Below are 17,374 nucleotides of genomic sequence, written 5' to 3'. Positions count from 1 at the left end.
CAGGGACAGTGCTCACCCAGGTCCTGAGTTCAAGCTCTCAGACTGGCATGTGTGCATGCATGCACGCGTGCACACACGTGCACACACACACACACACACAAATAGGTAAAAAGAATTGTAACTTTTTCTTCCTTCTTCTTTTCCTCTCGGCTGTGTGTATGTCATTCCTCCCCAGGCTTTATGTACAATTTATCTATTAATTCATTTAACAAATGAATTTATAGGCATGAAATAAATGTGTGTATGTGTGACCAGGCACTGTCTTGCCTGAAAGGCATGGTAATTTTAAAACTTAGACTCACAAATCTTTAACCCTTTACTATGTGAGGACACAGTAGAGTTGGTTTGTTTCTAGCATGTAATACAAGAACGCTTGTACAAATTGATCTTAACTAAGGTAGGAGTCATGGATGAACTGTCTGTAGGAGAAGTTATGGTCTGTGTTGTCACATCAAAACTATCCTTTAGCAGGACACCAGTGGCTCACACCTCTAATCTTAGCAACCCAGAAGGCTGAGATCTGAGGATCCCAGTTTAAAGCCAGCCCCTTCAGGAAAGTCTGTGGAATTCTTATCTCCAATGAACTAAAAAAAAAAAAAAAATGGAAATGGAGCTGTGGCGCTTTGGGCATAAAAGCTCAGGGACAGCGCCCATGCCCAGAGTTCAAGCCCCAGGACCAGAATAAAAATAAATAAATAAATAAATTCATGAAAAACTATCCTTCAGAACTGTCACTGGGTCATTCAGTAAGTTTAGCAAACTGCTCAACAGTCACATGTAAGCAGCTTTGGTGTTTTTGTTTGTTTGTTTCCCTTGGGACATATTACAGTATCTCTCAGAAATGGATTTTCAAAAATATACTTACTGAGAAGGGAGAAAATCTAAAAATTATTGGAAGGTGAGAGCAACTAACTTGCTCTCTGAGAATGTGCACAGAAAATAAGTGAGTCAGGAAGTCAGGGGAGTATATATACTCCATCTAAGAGTTTATTTTCAGTGCTTGCCAATTTTTATGCTATACAGTACTAGACGATGACTTGCTCTTACAGTCTGGCTTACTAAAGCCTAGCAATTGGATCTTTCTGTCTTTACTACTTAGTATTTATATAAAATCATGGAACTTGGAGGACACTGGCAGCTCATGCCAGTAATCCTAGCTACTCTGAAGAAGGCTGTGACCTAAGGATCTATCTTTTTTTCCAAGTCAGCCAAGACAGACAAATCTGAGAGACTCTTTCTCTCCAACTAATCAGCAAAATGCTGAAGTATGACTGAAATGAGAGACCACTAGCTTTGAGCTAAAAAGCTAAATGAGTTCAAGACCCAGTACCAAATAGACAGACAAAAAGCTAATGGAACTAAATCTGCGTAGGAAGAGAGAATTAGAAAGTAGTTAGCTACAACACCATGAGATGCCTACCAGTAAATATACAGCACTTTGAGCAATGGGGAAAGCAGGGGTGAGTGGGTGCAGGGCAGGGGCTGAGCCTCATCTAAGCAGAAAGAAGGCTATGCTTGTGGTCTGTGGGGCACCAGGTCACTATGGGTGCCAGAATGGACTATAGAAAGGTGTTTACAGTGCAGGAAGGACCCTTCTACCCCAAGTACCTTCTTCAAACCCTGGTGATTGTCACCACACTGACAAATGTGGCAGATGGTGAGGTTGTACCAGCAAGTTGTCTTCTGAGATGACTGGCACAGGCCCCAAAAGACGACCCAATGAAGTAGGCCTGCAGTGTTGCTCAGCTCACTTGAAAGGAAATAGGCATTAAGACCAATTATCCCATTATGTCGTTAGCTTAAAATCATTTAATAGGTATGGTAGAAATAGCTGTGATAAAGATGATCTGCTAATGTTATTTTCCACAACCACAAATGAATGCTTTAAATGGAACTTCTATTTGGAGGATTTTAATCCTTGGAAAGAATTGAGTTTTGTGTCTGTACATGGACAAAAGCCATATTTTGAACTTTAGTTCTGTGGAACACAGTGATATTTATTTCCAATAGCACTTTTGTGTTTCTGGAGACCTTCATCTAATGAAGTGGATACCTTTTCAAATATAAACTTTGAAACTTTGTATAGTAATAGAACATTTTAAAAACAGGGAGCCTTAAGGAAATTTTAAAAAATGATTTGAAATCTGGCTCATTAAAGCATGGAAAGTACATCATGCAATCTTAATATTTATAAATAAAAAATCATGGGACTTAACTATTTGATTGGTTTTTTTTTTTAGGAAATATCTTATGTAAGTTTTGGTTTTAAATATTCCCCTTCAGGTAGACTTTATTTTTTTAAACTTTTTAAAAAGTCAAAGTTCAGTATATTCTTGTGTAATTAAAACTATATTATCTTTTTTTTTTTTTTTGGAATGGGGTGGGGTACATAGGATCTGGGTCTTGAACTCAGGGCCAGACAGTGTCCCTGAGCTTTTTAAGCTCAAGGCTAGAGCTCTACCACTTGAGCTACAGCTCCATTTCTGGCTTTTATTTTTATTTTTTTCCTTTTTGGTGCTTAACTGGAGATCAGAATCTCACAGACTTTCTTGCCTGGGTTGGCTTCGAATCAGGATCCTCAGATCTCAGCCTCCTGAGTAGTAGCTAGAATTCCAGATGTGAGTCACCCAGCAAAGACTGTTATCTTACCAAAAACAAATTATCCAAACTGCCTGAAGCCAGGTGTGATTCCACATTCTTTTCTTTCAAAGTTGTGTGAAAGATATGTGTCCTTCTGCCATTTGAATCAAGGTCAAAATTCGGGAAGTGAACTAGAACACAGCTGAGCTCCAAAGATGTAGCTTATTTTACCATGGGGTTCAGAAGAAGCCAACCAGAGGCCAGAGGCAGGAAGGTCCAGGCTGGGCAACTTTAGGCGAGTATGTGGTTGCATTTGATGTTAAGAGAGTGGGAAATCGTAGGTAGGGTGTTGCTCAGCGACGTGTGTATTTTTCAAGTTACCCACAGTGGTGTCTATTGTCCTGTTTCTCAATTGAATGATGTCATGTTTCATTTAAGGCTCTGGGTGATGCTGAAGTCTGTGGTCTGCACACTAGGGGGGGAAAGGCAGCAGGGGAGAAAGTTGCAAATCAGGTTTTTGTGAAGCCTTTGTGAGACAGAAGCTGACTCATGCAATATTTCCAAGGAAGTGCTGCATAGACTAGTCAGGCTGACCGGCTTACCTGAGAGCGCCCAGCGTGCTCAGCTGAGAGCGGGCGATGTCCCACAGCCTTCGTGGTGCACAGGTAGGTGCTCAAAGGAAGGTTCCTTGAGGACCAGTGCCAGGACCCACTCATTCTTTCCCTCTCTGGCAGGGGATCGGGCAGCGGGAGAGACTTGCAGCTGGCTTCTTCCAGCACTGTGGGGACAGAAGCTCTGCTGGATACAGCCCTGATGTTCTCTTGCAGACTCAGTGAGTGGAAAAGTTGTCTGCCAATGGAGTTAGTGTCGAAGATGCTATTTGCGTTTCCCTCTGCGTCTGAACTGCAGGCTGCTCTTAAGTGGTTTTTGTCTGGTGAGGATTTGGTTCGTGTCTTTTCCTTCAAGGGAGGTTGAAATAGCAAGATTGCTGATAGTCAGGACGGGGAGAAATCTAACATCGTGCAAGCCGTGCTCAGGATTTTAGTATGCTTTTTTGTGAGGTTCATGCAGGCCAAGCTGGAGGAACAAAATAAATCTTGGCAAATTTTAGGCTTATCAAGTGCAGTGCTGTGATTTAGTCTACAGGCAACCAATGTTGACTGAGTAAATAAATGGAATTTCTATTTTGCATGTGCATCGGTTGGAAATGCTTTCATTAAAAGCAGGGCTAGGAAACAAGAGACATGAATTATATGTGATTCTTATTTTAATTATTGGGATTTAGTACTGATCATTTGAAAGTATATATTTGACATTCCTCTACTGACCACATGTTAAATATAAAAATCACAGGTTTTCATTTACAATCTTTCAAAAGTTGATACAAATGGAGGTTGTAATTATAATTTCCTTCAGTAACATTGACAGAATATACAAGTGACACGGTCAGTAAAGAAAGAAATCTGTACAAAGAGCAAAGGAAAAAAAAGGATGCTTTCTACTTGGTAAAACAAATGAGAAAGTTTTTCTTATGTATCCTTTTGGCCTTTTTCTATTGTGGAAAATAAGCTAGGCGATTCTGAAATTCAAAATGGGATGGCATTGTATTCAGCTCATGAAACCACTGATCTTATTCACTGTGCATGTCAGGCGCCTCCTAGGCCTTTAAGAGTTTAAGAGGACATGACATTTAATCGTTTTACAGTGTGCTTCCCAGAAGGATTTATTTACTCTGACCACTATTGTTTGACACTTCAATTTCTCTTCCTCCTCCTTTTTCCTTGATGAAAATATTGAATGTACTTTGTGGATAGATTTATTTACTCAGAACACCATCGTTAGCCACTTGGAATTCTCCTCTTCCTCCCGCCTCCTTTTTTTTTTCTCTAAGAAAAATGTTATTTTGCTTCATGCCTTCTTCCTAACTGTGCAGAGATGTTTGCGGAATGAGTGTGTTCGGTGTAGAGGGAGTTTGTGTAGCTGACTGTCATTGTTTAGGCACTGCCTTGAGACCAGTATTTTCACAGGAGCAGGAAGGTAATGTTCAGAAGCAAAGCTGGAACAAATTTTTTTTTTAACCTACATTACAAAGGGTTGCTTTGGGGTTTTGCTGTATGTTGTTGTGTGGCTTTGCTTTCTTTGCCTTTGGCAATGTCAGTAATAGATTTCTTCATTTAGACTTGGCCTTAGCAGGCTATAGAAGCAAATCCGTGCTGTGGAGCTACAGCTTGTGCTGGGTCTCCAGCGAGGAGCAGCCATGTGGTGTGCCAGCCAGTGCTTCCTGGTCCTGGAAGTCACTTCACCAAGGTTAGATGGGACTTGGGAACTGCAGCCGCCTGGCTTACAGCAAGGAATCTCATGATCGAAGTGAACCCCATGAGTCAAAGCCAGGACATACACACACATCCTCTCACCGGAAGAGAGTACTATGTCGTCATTTAGCTTCTGCTCCATCCTTTGTCCTCCACTTGGGAATGTATTTACTCACGTGTGCCTGCATGTACCCTCTTGCTTAAGAGTGTCGGGTCCCTTTTGGTGGTACCATGTGCCCTAGACAAGTAGCTTATGCCAAGATCTTTATTTTCTGATCTTGAAATTCCTTTTCTATCTATTTCATAAATCTGTATCCAAATACAATGAATAATAGACTAGAAATCAGAACCGATCACCACTGAGTCACAGTTCACTGTGTACTTACCTTTACTTCTCTGATGTTTTCCCCCTCATCTATAGCTATAAATGTGTGTGTGTGTATATGTGTGTGTGTGTGTGTGTGTGTGTGTGTGTATATATATATATATATATATATATATATATATATATGAACTTTGAGTTGCTTGTTAGTTTTTTAAACAGGGTCTTGCTATATCTCCTAGTCTGACCTCAAACTCACAGTCCTCCAGCCTTAGCCTCCCAAGTGCTAGGATTACAGGCATGTGCTACCATGCCTGGCTCAAACTTGTTTTGGGGGATTTTAAAGATAATTTTAATGTAGTGTTATAGCAGTTGCATTGTGGGAGGTATGTCTGGTAATAGAGAGACTGGGTTATTCCTTGCTGCATAACAAATCATCCCCAAGTCTCAATGGCTTGAAACAGCAACATTTATAATTTATATAATCATGTATTCACCCATATGTGTAATTCATATACATAAAACTATGTAATCTTTTATAATAAGAGATTATAAACCTGTGAGTCAGGAGTTCAGAAGATGCTCTGTCAAGTGGTTCGGGCTCCAGGCCTGTGCTGTAGCTGCTATCAGATGTGACAGGGCTATGTCCTTGACAGCTTCTCACTACAGGTGTATAGCAGGGATCGGAGCAGCTGGGGCCCTTGGACACCCTCTGTGGATCACTGTGAGTCCCTCCATTGCTTTGCATGGCAGTTTCAGGAAACAGACCTATTCCTGAGGTGTTCTGGGGACCGCACCCCCCCCCAGCCCCATGACTACAGGGAGAGAGAGAGTTGGGAGAGAAGGAGAGGGAGAAATAGGGTGGTATTAGTCAAAGACAGATTCTCAGGTGTGGAAGTTAAGTCCAAGAACTTACTACTCAGCGTAGTGCCTGTAGTAAACACTACTGTGTGGTGTACTTAAACCTTATCTAAGAGCGTGGATCTTAGGTTGTGTTAATAGCCCAAAATAATTAAAGAAAGGAAAAGGCATGAGGAACTCTTTAGCAATAATGGGAGATGATCATAGCATTGATGTATTGCTTTCGTCAATGTGTACTTACCTTCAACTTACCAAATGCTATATATTAAATATGGACAACTTTTGTTTAAATCATCTTCAAAAAAAGCTAATAAAATGACAAATTACTTTTGAAATGTTTCTTTTTTTAAAAAGGTAACCAGGTGCCAGTGGCTTATATCTGTAATTCTAGCTACTCAGGAGACTGAGATCTGAGGATCACAGTTCAAAGCCAACCAGGCAAGAAAGCCTATAAGATTCTTATCTCCATTAACTAACAAAAAAGTCAGAAGTGGAGCTGTGGCTCAAGTGGTAGAGTGCTAGCTTTGAGTACAAAAGCTCAAGGATAGCATCCAGGCCCAGTGTTCAAGCCCCAGGACCAGCACAAAAATGGAAGTCACAAAGATAAGACAGTTCACAGCTGCCCATATTAGTATCTACTACCATTTGGTACATTGGTCCAACTAAGAACTAAGGCGATGACGTCAATTTTCACTTGTACCTCACCAAATAGCAATAGATAAATAAGAAAATCATAGCTCCTGACGTGGATACACCAAACTTTAAAGAAACTAGAAATGATTCCACTTTTCTAATTAAAAATTCGGTTGTTATTCTTAAAAACCAGGAGGTTAAAACCCACACTTTTAGCTCCTGAGTTATCCACCAGCTCATGAGCCAGTTGGAAAGAAGGACATTCCTCAGTTAGTGTTGCCTTTTGAGAGACATAACTGCCTTTTTCTGCATTTTGAGTCAACTTGGCATTAAAGGCGGTCATTTACAACCTTGAGGTCCTGCCAAACATGAGCTCTATTGTCAGCAAACTTTGCTGGCTGATAGCTAACTGCTTGCTGATACTCTAGTCTTTCTGTCGCCTCCAACTCTTTGAGTCCAAATTCACAATGGTATAATCAGGGAGGAACTCACTTTAGTTATTGGTATTGAGAAAAACACATTTTCTTGATTTCCATGGTTATTCTGACAGGGAACTGAGACTCCCATTGGATGCCTACAATGAGTGTAATTTAGAGAAATCCCTCCTCTCTCCCCCTGACAGTGAGAAGCTTCTGCCTTGCATTGTGTAGGTGTGGGCAGGGGGGTGGGGATGAGGGTCTCCTTAGGAGTTGTGACAGCGACTTGTAGTCTGTGGAGTTCATCAGATGTCAGCCTGGACAGTGAAAGCATGGAAAGGAAGTTATCCATCAAACCAAAGTCAGCAGGAGAAACAAGAAGTCAAGAAGCATTGCTGCTCTTGATTTCTGCCAGTAACATTCCGAAGAAGAGCAATTAAATGACTGGAGCCAGGCACCAGTGGCTCACGCTTGTAATCCTAGCTACTCAGGAGGCTGAAATCTGAGGATCTCGGTTCAAAGCCATCCCGGGCAGAAAAGTCCTTGTGAGACTCTTATCTCCAATTAACCACTCTCAAGAACCAGAAGTGGCACTGTGGCTCAGGTGGTAGAGCTCTAACCTTGAGTAGAAAAGGGACATGTGGGAGTCTTTCAGGATAACTAGTACTTTGAGTTTTAAGCATCAGTGAATCTCCAAGACCCCTGCACCCACCACCCCCACCACCTCCACACCTCCAGGCCTACCCAGGGTCCGATTGATTGACCCTCACCTGGGTAGAACCAGCTTCTTTTGGTGTATTCATGGTCAAAAGACCCGCCCAAAATGGGTCATTAGCCATGCTTCGCATAAAATTCTCAGAAATTATTCTATTATTAGCTTCTGCTTGAGATTTGGGAAGAGAAAGAGACATTAGAAGTAGGAAAAAGCAAGCTACACAAATATTAATACTTCCTAAGGAAAAGCTGCCTTGCTTCGTAATCTATCTGGGTTTAGTTGGTTGATCATGGAAAATAATATCTTTCATTGCCCAGCAGTTATCTACCACTCTATTTTTTCTACTTTATCATATTTTGTTATTAGTGAATAGTTTTTTTTTAAGTACAAGCTAAGTTGTATACACCACTATGTTCACTTTTACTTCGACTGAGATTGACAAGGAGATCATTTAAACCAGTACTACCTACTGGTGGCTCATGTCTATAATCCTAGCTACTCAGGAGACTGGGCTCTGAAAACTGATATGTAAAGCCAGCTGGGGAAAACAAATTCATGAAATTCATATTTCCAATTTACTAGCAACAACTACAACAACAATAAACAGAAGTAGAGGTGTGTGTCAAGTGGTAGAATGTCAGCCTTGAGCCCCAAAAGCCAAGCAAGAACACAAAACCATAAGTTCAAGACCCAGTACCAGCACACGCAGGAAAAAAAAGGGCTACATATATAAATTTTAAATCTCTAGTAGCTACTTTTTTAAATGCACATTTTAAAACAGTAAAATGAAATTGGTGCAAGTAATTTTAATAAGGCATTTCATTTAGCCCATTAGTCTAAAAGATTATTTCAACATGTAACAATATAAAATGAGATGTTTTATAATCTTCGTTTCATGCTAAGTCATTGAAGTCCAGTGTGTGATTCTATTTATAGCACACCTCCTGCTCTCAGGAGCCACCTGTGGCCAGTGGTTACTGCCCAATAACACAACTCTGGAGAAAAATACAAACAATGGTGAGTTCAGGGAATTAGAAAGAATAGTCCAGACAGGTGGAAATCTTAAATTATTTCAAGGTAAATGAGAACAAGACTAGACAGTTTTTATGAGTTGCATTCACTTATTTGAGAAAACTATAATTACCTTCTAAGTTATGAGTCAACATAAATAACATTATCCATTAACAAATGTTATTTCATAGTCCATGCTAGTATGGAATCTGACTTAAATTGTCTTACTTCCGTAAGCTCAGAGACTGTTCTGTTTGAGGTAGTAAACTTGGCTAAAATACTAGAAATACCAAATATGTATAACCTTCTATTTTATGAATTGTCTAATTAGCAACCTTTCAGAATGGAGTGGTCCCGGTCATCTCAAGTACAGGAAAGGCACCGGACCCAATTCATATTGCTAGTTAAAAATCTTCCCATAAGGGGATTGCCTGTGGACCCATTTCATAGCTCACTTTTTCCCACCTTTGACAGTATTTTTTTTGTCATGGAGCTTGAACTCAGGACCTGGGCGCTGTCCCTCAGCTCCCTTGAGCCACAGTACCACTTCCAGTTTTTTGGTGGTTCATTGGAGATAAGAGTCTCATGGACTTTCCTGTCCCGGCTGGTTACGATCCTCAGAGCTCAGCCTCCTGAGTAGCTAGGGTTACAGGCCTAACCCACCTACACTTGGCTTTGACAGTATTTTTTAAGGTACCATCATGCCTAGCTTCCCAGTGTAGTCTCTTCTATAAACCAATTTTATTCCTCTTTACTCCCTCCATTGAAATTTGTCTACCATGGAGATACTATAGATAGAGAAAATGAATGATACGAAGTGAGTCTCCGTGTTATGCTCATTTTCACTAGTCCTAATAAGGAACATAGTGCCATGGATTATGCAACTGTGTGAATGACATTTTCTAGACCAGAGGGAAGATGCATTCTTGCCTAGCTAGGAAATCAGAAGTGGTCCTAGAAACTAGTGGATCCAGCTCTATGGTTGGTGATAGGTTGTTTGATCTCGATCTTTCCAGAAGTCCTGGCCTTTTACACTTAGTGTATCCAGTTTACATTTAGTCCTAAATCACAGTCTCATTGGGCCCTTAGACCATGGGATCTTAAAGATTCCTCATCTTCTTCTCAAGGCAGTGACCTTTCCTACAGTGATGCCCGCTCCAAGGTCACAGGTGTGGTATATGCCATTGAGAAGAGAACCTGGTTGCATCTGCTCCTATTTTATGTGCTCGAGACGTTCTTCACCTGGTCATGAGCACAGCTATGTATGCGCTGATGCATGGCTGTGTCTTGGATTTTTGCCACACTCAAGTTGGATCAAGCTTTTGAGGTCAAGTGTGTTTTAACTACTAGCCAATCCATGTTTATAGGCCATAAAATTGTTACAGAGCAAATGGAATACTGAAAAACCTTTAAAAGTTTACAGCAAACTCAGCCCATGTGGTGGTGGTTATGCTGATATATTGCTCATTTCTGGCCCCTTTTCTTGCTGTTCCTTCTTGTTAACTCAGAGTGAATAACTTAATTTTGTAGTCATAAATTTAATAGTTGCCTTATAATTGTTCACAAATATTTGCAATCAATATAATCTAAAAGAAGTCAGTATGTTGAAGGACACAACTTGATGGTGTTAGCAGACATTTAGGGCTTTGGGTCCTTGTGTCCAGCAAGAGAATTTGGGCAGTATGTGAACAAAGAAAAAGTGATAGGGAAGTTTATTTGAAAAGGAACATGAAGGGTGAAGAGAACATGAGGCATAGATACACCATGGGAAGACAGTATTTCAGTCCATCTTAGCCACCTTACACTGTCTTCAGAGATTGCCCTTAGGTTACTTAGAGAGAATTGGGATCCTGGAAGATGGCTTTCTGATAGGTGGATCTCCTTTCTATGCTCTATATAGTAAAGGCACTGAAGATGTAATGTCCAGTCCTTACTTCCTTGTTCCTTTGTCCTTACTTAACAGATGTCCAGCTTCCTCATTCTTTTGTAGTCCCTGATTCATTTTGGTGTTAGGCTGGTGTGGGTTTATCAACTTATTCTGCCATCTGCATATTATATAAGCCTCAATTCCCTTACTACCCGCTTTTCTACTAATTCATATCAATGGCTTCTTTATATCCTGAAAGTACTGCTACTATTTGATCTTGATTTTCAATCTTATTATAAGTTCATATTTCTGCTGAAAAGTAATCATTAATCTATATTCTTATTCTAACCTTTCAAATATGTTTCATTCCCTTCTTTTAACAAAACCCACAAACATGGACTTTGGTAGTAAGGTAACCTCCCCAAATGAAGGGAATTTCTTCATTAATTACATTCTTTATCAAAAAAGTCTATTGTTTGTGACCTGGAATCTCATTATTATTCAGGTTCAGGGAGGTGTTGAGTTGCCATATAAGTGAAGATTACAACTGTAATGTTTCATCAAACTAGTTTCTGATACAGGTACCAGTAGCTCACACCAAAATTCTAACTATTCAGGAGGCCAAGAGCTGAGGATCACATTCAAAAGCAGCAAAAAAATCAAGTGGAAGTATGGTTCAAGTGGTGAAGGGCCAGCCTTGAACAAAACAAGCTAAGTGTGAGTGTGAGGCTGAGTTCAAGCCCCAGAACCAGCAATACTTCCTGAAGGCTGACTCTTCGTGGAGGGTCTTTTTAGGCCCCGGATAATTTTTATGGATATTAAGTGACATTTTTGACTGGTATTAACATTCACAATCCTATTGCTCCCCACGTTTCTCCAAATTTAGGTCCTGTAGTTACTGTGTAGTTTACATTGTGATGTTACAGCTCTACTTGGGGAGTGTTTTCCTTCATCAGGCATACTTGTGGGTAGTATAGCTCTATATAGACCACAAGTAGCATACCAGTTTTTAAGCAGAGATGTAGAGAAACATTGAAGTGAGCTGGTGCATTTCAAACAGGACGTACGTTTTACTACATCAGCTTTTGATGACCAGTATTAGAAAATCATCATCTCTGTTGCACTTCCTTTAATGCTGTGAGCTCGTGAAGCCTGAAGAGAGTGCTCTGCCTCCCTTAAGGCCTGGGGCTTCTGGGAATCCTGCTTAAAATGCTGTGAATACTGATGGAAAGGCTTAAAACCTACAACAGTACTTGTCAAAATTCCGTAAGAATCACACAGGAGCAGGGCGCTGGTGGCTCACGCTATAATCCCAGCTACTAAGGAAGCTGCCGTCTGAGGATCCAGGTTAAAAGCTAGTCCAGGCAAAAAAGTCTGTGAGACTCTCATCTCCTATTAACCACCAAAGCCAGAAGTGGAGTTGTAGTTCAAGTGGTAAAATGCCAGTCTTGAGGGGAAAACGCCAAGGAACAGTGCCCAGGTTCCAGTTCTGAGGCCAAGCCCTAGTACCAGCACATACACGTGCTCGCTGGTTCTTGCTCTTTCTCTTACACCAGGTCGTTTTTGGCGATCATAACCACTTGTGGTGCTTGTTAGTGTGATCAAGTCCTCCTGCCCTCACAGGTGGGCTTCACATTAGTAAGTTCTGAACTAAGCGAGTTGCTCCAGTGGTCACGTGGAGACGTCATTGCATGGCCAGCTCCTTGAATTGTCCGCTGGATCACACTAGGATCTGTACCGGTGAAAGTTAAGGTTGGGAGGTCGAGGGCAGATCCTGAGGCTGCATTTCCAGAAGGCTGGCAGGCCATGCATTCAGAGCTTTGACTTTGCAGCTCAGCCCATCTTTTCTCCTACAACTCACTTGCCCCCGTTTTGGTCTTCAGTCTGTACTTCGGGCTGGGTTTTGATCGCCTTTCCTTCTGTGGTTTGATGGCACCCGTGCTGCTCTTGCTCATCCTGTCGTTGTCATTTCTTTTCTGTCATGCATTGTAGATGGGCACCGATTGCGTCCGGAAGTACCATCAGCTGTAAGTGAAGATCCTGAGCCCAAGCTCACAGCCGAAAGCTCCCCAGCACCCAAGACCATGGAGCTCTCTGACAGCGATCGCCCGGTCAGCTTCGGCTCCACGTCGTCCTCGGCCTCTTCCCGGGACAGCCATGGTTCCTTTGGCAGCAGAATGACTTTGGTTTCAAATAGCCACTTGGGCTTGTTTCCCCAGGATAAGGAAGCAGGGGCTATCAAACTGGAACTGATTCCAGCCCACCCATTTTCCAGCAGTGAGCTGCCCAGGGACAAGCCCACTGGGCCCCAGAGCATGGATGGAGACAATGAGAGGCAGCCCAGAACCCCGTGGAAGGGGGATGCCACCGGGACCCCCAAAACAACCACAGACTTGGCCACCAGTCCTAAGCTGCTCTACGCAGACAGAGTTGTGCGGGAAATTCTGGACACTGAAAGGACTTATGTGCAAGACTTAAAAAGCATTGTGGAGGTAAGGCGAGCTTTGGCTGGTTTGCTTGTTTTTTGTTTTTTTTTACAAGTTTATTAAGAAGTAAAGCTCACCTTACAAAAAAAAAAAAGAGCAAAGTGAAGCCCTTTGGGGTTGATGGTATCTGTATTATTTCCTAAGGGGCAGAAGGAAAAATCAGTGTTTGAACACATCGTAGCTTAAGAGACACCTAGGCCCATGCTTCCTAAGCGAATTCACCTCTTTCGATTTGCGCTAATAAATCAGTTGTCAGGAGCAAGGATTATGTCCCAGTATGGTGCAGAAATCCCACACAGCGCTCTCCAGAGTGTCTTGAAGCTGGCAGAGCTGGTGAGGATGGGGTAGACTTCCTGGCTCCCCGGTGAATTGGTGCCAGGTGTATTAGACCAAACTCGTTAGCTCTTGCTTAACCACAGCTCTTTTCTTGTGACTAGGAGTTTCCAAACTACTTATAACTTGGGTGTCAGCCCCCTCAGAAACTGAGTTCATTGGCCTGAGACATGGCCTCTAGGGTGGCTTTGTGTGAAGTTTCCTGGTGACTTGAATGCACAGATAAGCCCAGGGCTACTGTTATGTGTTCAACCTTCTATTGTGTGGAGTTTGGGTAGGAAAAAAAAAATACATGGGCATTTGTTTTCTTTTCACGCTTATAGTAATCATTTACCTAAGATTTTCATTAACTGTTGTAATTACAGTAGGCTTGCACAAATTGTTTTGGGTCCGGTCCCTCAGTTCTTCAGCTCAAGGCTAGCACTCTACCACTTGAGCCACAGCGCTACTTCTGGCTTTTTTTTCTTCTGCTTATGTGGTGCTGAGGAATCGAACCCATGGCCTCATGCATGCAAGTCAAGCGCTCTACCACTGAGCCACCTTCCCAGCCCGCACAAATTGTTTTATGGGACTTGACTTTAGCTCATGTGCTTAGGTCTGAAAATTAAGTTATTAATTTGCCTTTGATTTATAAGTGGGTGGTTTTTTTTAGCATAAAGTAAGAATGAGTAGAGGAGTGCCAGTGTTAATTAAGACTTGCTTATGAGTAGGAATATCAACGTTTTGGAATGGTGACCTGTTTCAAGTGGTAGCAAGAGCCTAGTTTCAAGTCCCCCAGAAAAGAAAAGGTTTCAAAGGCAGAGATGTGTATTATAGAGCTATATACTCGTTTTGCTACCTAGCAACAGACAAAATTCTTTCATTTGTTCGTAAGTATTGCCTATTTTAGACTTTTAATCTAAAATGTGTTTTAGTGGAATTTTTGTTGATGAACACATATTCTCTACTAAATACACACATTCTTACAGCTTTGGAAAAAAATCCTAATGTGTGATCTTGTGTTGACCTCCACCAATGACAGAACCAGACACCATGTCCTAAAAATAGTCATGATGTAACTTCCCAGTAAAAATAGAAAAGACAATTGATGCTCAACCAAAACAATATGTGGTACCAAATGTAGAATAAAGTAGACTAGTTTGGAAAAGAAATCCAACAATGATGTCACTCGTACTTGAGAGCAAGAGAGAGAGGGAGAGAGAGAAAAATACCTGTGAAGTAGCCAAGACATTTTACAACCTCTCAGGAAACTTAGGGTTATTAAAGCTCTCCTTGGTGTCTGCTATTTTTGTCTTATTTTCTTAGAAGCTTTTCTTACTAAAAACAGCAATGTCTAGTTACTGAACTGGTATTCCATGAACACACTCCTCCAACCAGTGAAGCTGGTTGATAATACACTTTGGGTGAAAATAAGATAATGGAGGGGCTGGGAGAAGTACAGATATTTCTTTTTGTTCTAAGAAATTTTCAATATAAGTGCTATTGGAAAAGGGTCTAAATGATCAAACAGGGCGGGAGAGTAAAGAGTTTAGACTTTGGCGGGGGTGGGGGGGTGGGGAGGGACAGTCCTCTGGGTCACAGATCGACCACGAGAGCTCAAAGGTAGCCAAGGGTGGAGGACCTCTTTCCCATCAAGGGCCATTGGATATTATAACTTCATTTCTAGGCTATCCCAAATTCTCGGTACAGGCAGACAGGACAGTCAGTGGAAGCACCACATTTCTGCCCCGTCACATAACAAAGGATTTCCCAAGCCTTATGTGGCCTGAGAGCTGGAGGCTTCCCAACCCTGCATGAATGTGGACTTTTCTGTAAACCCAAGGGCCCTAGTTTGCTGACCCCTGTTTGCACTGTAGGTTTATGCCACATCCCAGAGACTGTAAGATGAGATCAAGAAATGGTACCTGCTTTCCAAGATTCTTAAGTTATGTAGTCCATGAAAGTTCATACAGGAGTACCCAGCAGCTGGTAGGAAGTTAATAAACACAAAATAACAATCCTCGCCCTTACCAGCCCCATCTAAATTTGCCAATTAAAAGTGAGCACTATTTACACCATTTTACATAAAGTCTCTCCTCAAAATATTCAGATTAGCTAACTCACTACAGTAGAAATTTAGTTAGGGGGAAAAAAAGGTGTGTGTGTGTGGTGGGGGGGGGTAGCAGTTAATTCTGACATTGCTGTTTTGAAGGCAACTAAATGGTTTCTAATGAACTCACTGAAAATTGGAAGTGAAACCTAATTAGAGAGGAGGGAAGGTGGCAGGGGAAGAAAACGACCAATGTAGAGGAGGAACCCAAGTAAGAAGTAGATCCCCTTTGTTCCAGAGGCCATCAGAACATTATAGAAGTTACCAGAATACTGTGTGTTACCTGCCCCACTTAGAAATCTGACCATGGTGATCCTGTATAGTATTTTACAAGTATCTAGAAGAAAGAGTTAAAAAAAATTTTCACCAGAAAGAATTAGTAAATGTAGCTGGATGGCAGTAGCTCACACCTGTAATCCTAGCTACTCTGGAGGCGGAGAACTAAGGATAGCTTTCAAAGTCAGCTCGGGCAGAAAAATCTGTGAGATTCTTATCTCTAATTAAGCACTAAAAAAGCCAGAAGTTGTGCTATGGCTTAAGTAGTAGAGTGCTAGCTTTGAGCAAAAATTCAGGGACAGAGCCCAGGGCCTGAGTTCAAACGCCAGGACTGACCAAAAAAAAAGAAAAAAAAGAAAAAAAAAAGTAAATGTTTGAGGACAGAGATAAGGTTTTTTTTGTATGTTGAACACTATCCAGTATATTTATGCGTGAAACATCACATAGAATCCAATAAATATATACATTTTTATGTATAATTTAAAGAAAAAACCATTGGAATCTCTTCAAACCAAGAATTAGTCAAGCTTCTTCCTCATTTATTTTGGTTGTGTGATTTCTTAAGATCAATATTTATGAGTAGAGCACTTGCCTAGCATGTGTGAGTCCCTGGATTTAATTCCCACCAAAAAATAATAACAAAGACAAGAAGGAGGAGGAGGAGGAGGAGGAGGAGGAGGAGGAGGAGGAGGAGGAGGAGGAGGAGGAGGAGGAGGAGAAAATAAGAGGGAGATGATGAGGGACGAAAGGAAGAAGGAAAGAAGGAACTGCAGATTCTTTAATAGAATAGTTAGAACTAATTTATTTACTTCCTTTCCTTTATGAAGGGTAACCAGTTCTTTGCCCACCAGCATCACCTATTAAGAGTATTTCTTTAAAAACTTAGTTGTACTTTTGACATTATTTTCTAGGTAGAGCATCTACCTAAGAAATGCAAGGCTCTGTGTTCAAACCTCTGTCTTGATGCACTCTGCTTTATTGAATCTCAGTTAACTGATATCAATCAGTAGTACTGCCAATTTAATTAAGTTCCCTTATAAGGGGTACATTTATTTATATTCCATATAGATATACAATCTGCACAGCTTAGGTTTAGATTTGACTTTAATGATTTGTAAGCCAGATACCAGTGGCTCACACCTGTTATCCTAGCTACTCAGGAGGCTGAGATCTGAAGATCACAGTTTGAAGCCAATCCAAGGCAGGAAAATCCATGAGACTCTTATCTCCCATTAACCTCTAAAAATCCAAAAGGGGAGGTGGAGTCAAGTGGTACAGAACTAGTCTTATGCACAAAAGTTCAGAGACATGGCCTGAATTCAAGCCCTAGGACCAGTACACACACAGAAAGGAAAAAGAAAGGAAGGGAAGGGAAAGGAAGGGAAAGGAAAGAAAAGGAAGGGAAAGGAGAAAGAGATTTGTGAATGTGGCTGGGCACTGGTGGCTCACACCTGTAATCCTAGCAACTTAGAA

At 41.3% G+C, this 17,374-nt stretch overlaps 1 protein-coding gene across 1 annotated transcript in view; it reads left to right on the top strand.

The window, feature by feature from the left end:
• Positions 1 to 17,374, top strand: part of Plekhg1 (pleckstrin homology and RhoGEF domain containing G1) — a 194,333-nt gene that overhangs the window by 105,011 nt on the left and 71,948 nt on the right. The window contains exon 3 of the mRNA XM_070010950.1: positions 12,710 to 13,209. Coding sequence (XP_069867051.1) covers positions 12,802 to 13,209 — 408 coding nt within the window. The 5' untranslated portion in view covers positions 12,710 to 12,801. The remainder of the gene's footprint in view (positions 1 to 12,709; positions 13,210 to 17,374) is intronic.

This window comes from Dipodomys merriami, unplaced genomic scaffold, assembly GCF_024711535.1.
Source record: "Dipodomys merriami isolate MVZ:Mamm:240054 unplaced genomic scaffold, mDipMer1.0.p SCAF_8, whole genome shotgun sequence".
Lineage (NCBI taxonomy): Eukaryota > Metazoa > Chordata > Mammalia > Rodentia > Heteromyidae > Dipodomys > Dipodomys merriami.
This window is presented reverse-complemented; position numbering and strand designations above follow the sequence as displayed.